This window comes from Delphinus delphis, chromosome 5, assembly GCF_949987515.2.
Source record: "Delphinus delphis chromosome 5, mDelDel1.2, whole genome shotgun sequence".
Lineage (NCBI taxonomy): Eukaryota > Metazoa > Chordata > Mammalia > Artiodactyla > Delphinidae > Delphinus > Delphinus delphis.
The window spans coordinates 18,177,488-18,185,903 of record NC_082687.1 but is presented as its reverse complement, the minus strand read 5'-3'; the positions used below and the strand labels follow the sequence as shown (position 1 = coordinate 18,185,903).

General features: G+C 44.1%; 1 protein-coding gene across 3 annotated transcripts; it reads left to right on the top strand.

Annotated features, from left to right (window-relative positions):
• The first annotated feature begins 951 nt into the window (after positions 1-951).
• On the top strand, positions 952-6,353 carry DDIT4L (DNA damage inducible transcript 4 like). Of its 3 annotated transcripts, none has more exons than XM_060011623.1 (3): positions 952-1,008; positions 1,970-2,109; positions 3,976-6,353. In XM_060011623.1, the coding sequence occupies exons 2-3, from the start codon at positions 2,019-2,021 to the stop codon at positions 4,464-4,466; spliced, it is 582 nt and encodes a 193-aa protein (XP_059867606.1). In that variant the 5' UTR covers positions 952-1,008; positions 1,970-2,018; the 3' UTR covers positions 4,467-6,353. The 3 variants fall into 3 exon arrangements, with proteins under 3 accessions (XP_059867606.1, XP_059867604.1, XP_059867605.1); XM_060011621.1 differs by lacking the exon at positions 952-1,008 and adding an exon at positions 1,555-1,678; XM_060011622.1 differs by lacking the exon at positions 952-1,008 and adding an exon at positions 1,575-1,733.
• Positions 6,354-8,416: the final 2,063 nt, after the last annotated feature.

Genomic DNA, 8,416 nt, shown 5'->3' with positions numbered 1-8,416 from the left:
GGTGGAAATCTGCTTTCAAAGACTAGCCTATCACATCTCCTTCTTTGGCTCCCCTGACCTTCAGGCAGCGCAGCTGCCTGAGTTGAGTTAAAAATGGACTGTCAAGCTGCTTTTAATTTCTGCTGCTCTGCCTCCCAGTGTCCTCCCACTGATCTGTTTATCACAGCTTCCTTACCCCTTCTGTTGTTGTTTTTCTTACTAAGAGTTTTTAGCCTGGACCGCTGAAACTGCTTCTCAAGGCCCTAACCGACAGATCCTTGTACACAGAATCCTAAAGGATTGGGAGCCAACACCAGAACCTCCTGCTTGTAGAAACTCTTCTCCCTCCAGGCATCCCCTTCCTCTCCTCTGCTGACCCACCACCGTCTTTGGGAAAGCTCACTCTGACCAGATCACCTCTACTGGCACACGAAAGCGGGAACAGGGTGGCTTAGGCACCGTGGATGAACACATAATGTTTGGCTTCTTGCCACACATGGGTTGGGCGAGCCTGTTGACCCTGAGCCGCTCCTCTGTCCCTCTGTGGGCTCAGGTTCAGGACTGCGCATCAAGCTTCACAGGGATTATATCCCTAGCAGGACATAAATCACTGTACTTGTATCTTCATTGCCCCGAGACCCTTCAAGACCGCCCAAGACCAAGTTCCTCCCGCTAACGGGGCTTGCCAGGAACTGCTGCCTTTGCGAATGGCAACTGCTCCCAGAGCCCGGGAGGGTGGTGGAAGCAGCTAAAATCCCACTAATGGTTTTGTTTAGTTTCTTGGCAAACTCCCCTTCATTCAAGCTGCCGGCGCTCTGGAGCCAGGTCTAATTAGAAGAGTACCAGGCTCACCCTTTCTCGCGGTGAAAACGCATTAGTCATAGATGATGCAGTACGAAGGGTGCTGGGGGTGCAGTGAAGACCCGAGGCTGGAGAGCCTCGGATGCGGGAAGGCAAGCTAGAGCTGACCGCGTGCGGGAGAGGAGAATACAGAGACGCTGGGACGGGACGCGGAGTAGAGTTGACTCGGTGAGAGGCCAGAACTAAGCGCAGAAATGATGCCCATTGAACATCTACACAGATTTAAGCAAAGTGGTCAGTCTGACAGAGCAAAGCCTCAGGTCACGGTAATAGACAAAAGGCCGAAAGCTTCCCGCTGCCCGGGACAGAAAGTCAACAAGGGCATCAGGAGTGTGAGTGTGTGCGCGCACGCTAGGGGAGGGGTCGCACCAAAGAATCCTGGTTGGTGGCGGAGGGGAGCGGTCAGTTTTGGGCGAGTCGTGCACCCGGAATTGCACTCACGGGGACCCGCGGCCCACCCAGGAAACAGCAGGTGGCAACCCTACCGCAAACTTAGCCTAAACTCCCAGCGGCTAGCCTAGGGTTGCTGGAACTATCGGGGTTGGGTTGCAACCGGACCCTGGAGAGGCGGGGCCCGGGGCCGGGGCGGGGCGGCGCAGGTGGGCGGGCCGGGGCAGGGTGAGGAGGCTGGGCCTATAAAACGCCCGCCGCCCCAGAGGCGAGGCAGCTTAGTGGAGCTGGGGCGGGGTGGGCTGGGGGCGAGCGGGGTGCCGATTGCCGCTTGGGTCCGCAGGTCCCTAAGCCCCCGAGGGAGAGGCCTCCTGAAGACGGTGCCTGCCTCGGTTTACCCGCAGCTTTTTGGCCAGCGAGCGCGTCGGCCCCGGCGAACTCCCAGCAAGTGAGCCTGGGTGGGAGGAGCGGGGCCTGGGGGCTCCGGTGCTCCGGGCGCAGTGGTGAGCTCCGCGGGGCAAGCCGGCTCCAAGTTTTGCTAACTTTGAATTAGTTTCAGGTTGTGACTGTAGGCGTCTCCGCTCCCGGAGTTTTGTTAACCTGAGTTGCAGAGGCCGGTTCCTCCCCTTTGGAAAAGGAATGCTTCGGCTTGTTCGCTCCGGGGACTCTGGGCATTTTAGGAGCCTCTGCACGTCTTACTTGCTTTTGCAAATCTGTCCTTCTTGCCTCCTTTTTCTAGCGCCCCGGAAAGGCCGTTCCGCCCCGCGAGGGAAACAGAGCCGTTGACCATGGTTGCAACGGGCAGTTTGAGCAGTAAGAACCCGGCTAGCATTTCGGAGTTGCTGGACCGTGGCTTCCACCCGGGGAACCTACTAAATGGTGAGTTTCTCAACCGCCTACCTCTCTTCCCTCCAAAGGTCGCAGCCCCTGGATAGATGGGATTGGCGGGCGTGCAGTGTCGACCCCCTCCTTGAATGTTGGAAGTGCCACAAAATCCATCTGAGAGAGACTCCTTTCCAAACTTTTAGCATCTTCTGTCCATGATGGTGAGAAACAAAAGAAGCAAAAGATAAAACCCCAAGGGCTGCATCCATCTAGTCTGCGGCTAATAGACTCTTTGGGGCTAAAAACTGTACAGGTCCCTACCCTACATGGTTGTGAAGTTATGGTGAATTTTAAGTGTACAATTATGTGTGTTTTAACAAATGTATTCACCTGTGTAACCACTACCATCACCTTCTGCCCCCAAAGTCCCATGTACCCCTTTGCCATCAATTCCCCACTCTACCTCTCCCGTCCCCAGGGAAACATTGATCTGCTTTTTGTCCCTATAGATTACTTTCACCTCTAGGGCTGCATGCAGATGGAGCATGTAATATGTACTCTTTTGTATCTGGTTCCTTTCCCACAGCCTAATGATTTTGAGAGCCACGCTGTTGCTTCTATCAGTATGTGTTCCTTTTTGTTTCTGAGTAGTATTCTATTTGTGGATATACCCATTATTTCATTTTTTAAGGCCAAAAGGAAACTTTAAAACAGCAGTGATGCTGGACATATTGTCATTTGCAATTTTAAACAGGAGTTTCTAAAGTAACACACTGCTCTGCCACTCAGGAGCTGTGGGCATAGACCAATTGCTTAAGATCTTTGGGCCTTCCTCATTTAGAAGGCAAAGTGGTTGATGATCTAATTTTATAGGCCAAAGCTCTAAAATTCTCTATTTTCAACGCAGATAAAATATGGAGCCTTATAATTTGGAGTGCATTTGTTTCAATTAGTTTAAAAAAAAGCAATGATCTAAGTTTATACGTGATGTGGAGAGAGGAAAATGCAGTAGCCAATGAAGTGCAGTATGCTTAGGGTGGGGAGCCCACAGGGCATCTGCCTGTGCCTGCTTAGTTGACTGTGTGTGGTGAGGCATCCTGCCAAGTGGTAGGATTAATTTGGAACGTAGGTGACCAAATGCAGAGCTATCTCCTTTCCTTTGAGCAAATCTAATTTTGTTTTCCTAGGAGTATTTTGTTTTGTTTGGCTACAAAAAACTACCCAGCCAGTTATAAATATCCATGTGAACCTCAGAGGTCTTCTCTTTGAGCAATTTTTAATCGAAGAGGTTGAAGCTAAAATTGGGATCTACAGGTCATTCCAGTAAAGACTTACAAAAAAAACACAAATTTAATTGATGTTTAATATAACTCATCAAAGTTCATTTTAAGTTCATCACTAAAGGACAATACCAAAAAATCTGTTTTTTACAATAATAAATGAATGTATTCTTAGAGTTAGAAGGTAATAATCCTTAGTCAAGAAAAAATATTAACATTTTTATTCCAGAACTAATGCATAGTCTCTGTAAAAGAAAATAAGAAAACCCCCATAAGCAAATCAGGGAGCAAGAAAGAAAAGAAAATCACTAGTATTCTAAGATAACCATAAATAGATTTGTGATACGTAGTCAGATTGTGTGTGTGTGTACACATATAAATTTTTTAAAAAATGGTTATAGCCTACCCACCTTATTTATCAAAACCTTTATTTCATAGGTGAACTTTCAGTCTCAGGTTAAATGATTTGCTTTATTACCCAGCGAGTTAACAGCAGAGTGAGATCAGCTGACTTCCAAACAAATATTAGAACAAGTAGCTGTAACAGATAGAAGAAATAAACAATGTTGCTATATCCCAGTGTGTTTTTTTCTGCTCCTGGATTTTTTTTTTTTTAATCTTAAACTTCCATTTTCCACAGATTTTGACTACTGGGATTATGTTGTTCCTGAACCCAACCTCAACGAGGTGGTATTTGAGGAGACGACTTGCCAGAGCTTGGTTAAAATGCTGGAGAACTGTCTGTCCAAATCAAAGCACACCAAACTCGGTTGCTCGAAAGTCCTTGTTCCTGAGAAACTGACCCAGAGGATTGCTCAAGACGTCCTGCGGCTTTCCTCCACCGAGCCCTGCGGCCTGCGGGGCTGCGTTATGCACGTGAACTTGGAAATTGAAAATGTATGTAAAAAGCTGGATAGGATTGTGTGTGATTCTAGCGTGGTGCCCACCTTTGAGCTTACCCTGGTGTTTAAGCAGGAGAACTGCTCATGGACGAGCTTCAGGGATTTTTTCTTTAGTCGAGGTCGCTTCTCTTCTGGCCTCAGGCGAACTCTGATCCTGAGCTCAGGATTCCGACTTGTTAAGAAAAAGCTTTACTCCTTGATTGGTACAACAGTCATTGAAGAGTGCTGAAAGGGAAGCACTGGAAAGGGTCCTTTTTATGACTGGGTAATAAAACTTCGCAGCGCTCCATTAAAGTCATTGTAGTTTGCCGTGCCTGCTCTTGGTAGGAAACCCCAAACTGAGTTCATCTTCTTTCTATTTCATATTCATGGCCACCCCAACTCAAGGGCTTATCTGGGGACTTTTGAAAAATGACCCACAAGAGAGTACATTGTCTACATTTATCACAGTTTTTACAAAATGGAATGGAATGGAATAAGGAAAAAAAAGAAGCAATCCACTTTAGTTCTTTATTTGACTCCACAGGTTTTCCAGGTAGTCTTGCTACTAGACTGTCTGAACCCACTTTGCCTAGTCTGATTTTCATATGGCTTTTTTTCTGTAAGTTTTCAGAGTGATCCTTTCAATCACAGAATCTTAACTGAATGATGCTTAGCCCATCAAAACTTGCAAAAGCTCATACCACCCATTTCCTGCCCCTACTCACATGTTCTTATACAGGAGGATAGAATTAAGTAGGTGAGCTTAATTAAAACTTAACCCCACGCAAATGTGAGTAAGGAATGTCACAGTAAGAACAGAGTTTTGTACTTCTCTGTCTCTCTGCATCCTCTCCGCTCTTCTGTTTCAAAGAGGTGGCAAAAGCTTGAGCTACCATTTCAGTAACCACAGTATCGTTTTAAATAACTTTATGGTACAATATAAGCTCAGTTTTTCTAGTTCTTAAGTATTGAATTTTACCTTTAAACTAGAAAAATGGAAAATGCTGATTTTTTTGCATGAAGTTGATTACTTTTCCATTGAGTGAATGGTGAATGTGTATAAGGACGGGAAGTGAGTTCCAGTTCCTTTCTCATTCACTTGATAATCTAGCTTCTTTCTGCTTTTACACTTGATCTCAGATGGACCATCTCATCATGTCAGTGTCATCTCATCTTTGGCCTTTCCTGAAAACTAATGTAACTCGCCTTAACCTGAATCTTCAAAGGAGATAGCTGCACACTACCACTTTTAATTATTAAGATGGGTCTATTTACAAAGTCTCCCTTGACCATGGGTATCTGGTTTATAGTACAGACTAGAGAATGAAAGTCATGATCTAGATAACCAGTGCACACACCCAGCTTTCTTCATCCTTGGATACCTGTCCCTAGGGAACAATAAAGGCCTTATTTTTCTCTTGTTTCAACTAGCTAGATCTTTATCTTTTTTTATGTTAATGAGAGAACATAGCCAACATATTATAATGTTCATCCAGGAAGACCTTCACATCCTTGCTGTAGGTCCTGGATAAGGAGCTTGTTCAGGTCTCCTTAGCACCACTTTACATACCTGAGGCCAGGGCTGTAGAGACCATGCCTTCATCCTGGTGTAATTCAAAAGCAGGTGTGATCCTATTCCCATAAATGCCCTAAAATTTCCCTATTCAAATCAGTAAGTGTTCTAGCAAATTGAACTCTTCAAATGCTTGGAAAGATACCACAATGCCAATCTTACAGGACTGGGCCAGGATAAGTCGAGCTTGTTTTGCATGTCTATTATTGTCCAGGGCTCTGAAGGTCACTGTAATTCTGTGGGCGAGGAGTCTCTGGCATGGATGTAAAACTGTTGTCCTTTTTCTACTAACAGTTGTCTTTGACTCTCTTGTCTTTTACACTCACAAAATAGTGGTGACTTATAGAGATTCTTAAGTTAATATTCCTGTTAAAGGAAATTAAAGTTTGTCTATTTTTGACAATAAAGCATCATATATTTTTAATTCTCTTGTCCTCTTTGTCTTTTCTGAGTTTATGCAATGATCACCCTAAAATAGATTTGACAATATTTGAGGGAAGGTGACAGAACAATTATTTATCTCCTTTTTGACAAAGGCTATTTGTACCCTTCATTATAATATTCCAATTGTATATTGCATGTGCTTATGTATCAATAAAGAGTCATTTGCTTCATAATTTTTCAAATACAATAATATTTTTCACTGGAAGACAATAATTTGAGTTCCTTTAGCAACTGCCTTTGAAAAAATTACTCACTGTGTAAAGGCTTTTTCTGTAGTTTTCCTAATGGCCAAGTGCAGATATATCAGATTGTAAGATCAGTATACATTTTAATTTTTACCAGAATATTCTATCAGAGCAACATATCTTTATAATTCCACAATCATTCATCAATTTGAATTTTTAACCTTGTCCACCTATCTTTTCTGTCTCCTCAAATTTGTCATTAGCTCAGATTTCTCACACTACCTAACCCACATTTAATAAGACTTATTACGTCTAGGCACTGTTCTAGGTGCTTTACATAAACCATCTCATGTACTCCTCATAACAGTCCCATGCAATGAGACCACTGTCATCTCCAGAGAGAGGTTAAGTAACTTGCCCAAAGTCACTAAGTTATGCAGGAGATCCAGAGTATAAAACAGAGCCAGCTCCAGGAGCTGTGCTCACTATGCTTTCTCCAAATGCATGAAGGCAGCACAGACATCTTACCCACATCACCAAAGGACTGTAAAAGTGATGTCAAACATTCGCCCTTAAATTCAAAGAAAAAATTCTTAATGTGATTTCTTTCCAGGTAGAAAAAAAGTAGGCAACTATTGACAGTATTCACCATTCATTGGAGCAGAGCTGTGCTTAGAATTTTTAAAGTTCTCAAATATTTAAAAAATATGCATTTCCATCCTGGCACCTTCACACCTATCTTTTGTAGTTGACCTAGTTACTTTCTCATGTACCTTCAAAAAAAGGTGTGATCTCTCCCTTATCTATTTCAATGGGGAATAAACTGTTAGCTAGAGTGTCTGATGGCCTCCTGAAAGATCAGATGTCTTATTTTCCTCTTATTAATAGAAAGATAGTATAATTTTATGGAAATGGATTCAATATCTTGATTCTATTTTGCCAGTGATGTGATCTATACCCTCATGGAGTCAGCATCATGTCGCACTATTCACAGTTCTCCCACGTGCATACCGGAAGGATGTACAAGTATAAAAATCTTAAGTCTATTGCACTCAGGTCTCAACTACCTATATCGGTTTAAACAAGTGAGAATAAAAACAAAAGTCCAAGGCACATCGGTGGCAGATGAGGAGGGACAGATACACGGTGACAAGCTGGGAGGAGAATCATGCAGATTTTCAGAACCCCGGACTCCTGCCTAGACTCTGCCATTGATTATAGACTCGCAATACTCCATTGGGTCCTCCACACCTGCCACAGGCAAGAGATGAGAGAGACTATGAAGGATCTCATGGGAAGCTTGGGGGCTAGTTGTGGAAGTGATGTACATAACTTCTGTCTACATCCCCTGTAGAACTCAGTCACATGGTCGCATTCAATTGTAAGAGGGGCTGGGAAATATGGTAGCACAGTGCGCCCAGAAGTAAATGGGCTTGATGAACTGAAAACACAGTTTCTGCTACACGGGGAGTGACAAGTTATTCTATAAAACAATAGACAGCCCAGACACAGGCCTATACATATGTAAATGGAAAGCTGATTTATAGCAGAGTTGGCACTTTAGAGCAATGAGCAAATAAATGATGGCGGGGACTTCCCTGGTGGTGCAGTGGTTAAGAATTCACCTGCCAATGCAGGGGACATGGGTTCTATCCCTGGTCCAGGAAGATCCCACATGCTGCAGAGCAACTAAGCCCATGCGCCACAACTACTGAGTGTGCGGTCTAGAGCACATGAGCCACAACTACTGAGTCCACATGCCACAACTACTGAAGCCCGCATGCCTAGAGTTCGTGCTCCACAGCAAGAGAAGCCACCGCAATGAGAAGCCCGTGCACCGCAAAGAAGAGTAGCTCCCGCTCACCACAACTAGAGAAAGCCCGCGCAGCAACGAAGACCCAATGCAGCCAAAAAATAAATAAATAAAAAATAAATAAATGATGGTGTTTTCCAATAATTGGAGCTATAATAATTATCTACATAAAAAAATGAAAT

What these genes read in the sequence shown, in the direction of transcription:
- DDIT4L (XM_060011623.1), top strand. Translation starts at nt 2,019, where the DNA reads ATGGTTGCAACGGGCAGTTTGAGCAGTAAGAACCCGGCTAGCATTTCG. An exon ending in CCCGGGGAACCTACTAAATG is followed by an intron (nt 2,110 to 3,975) that starts GTGAGTTTCTCA and finishes CATTTTCCACAG; the next exon opens with ATTTTGACTACTGGGATTAT.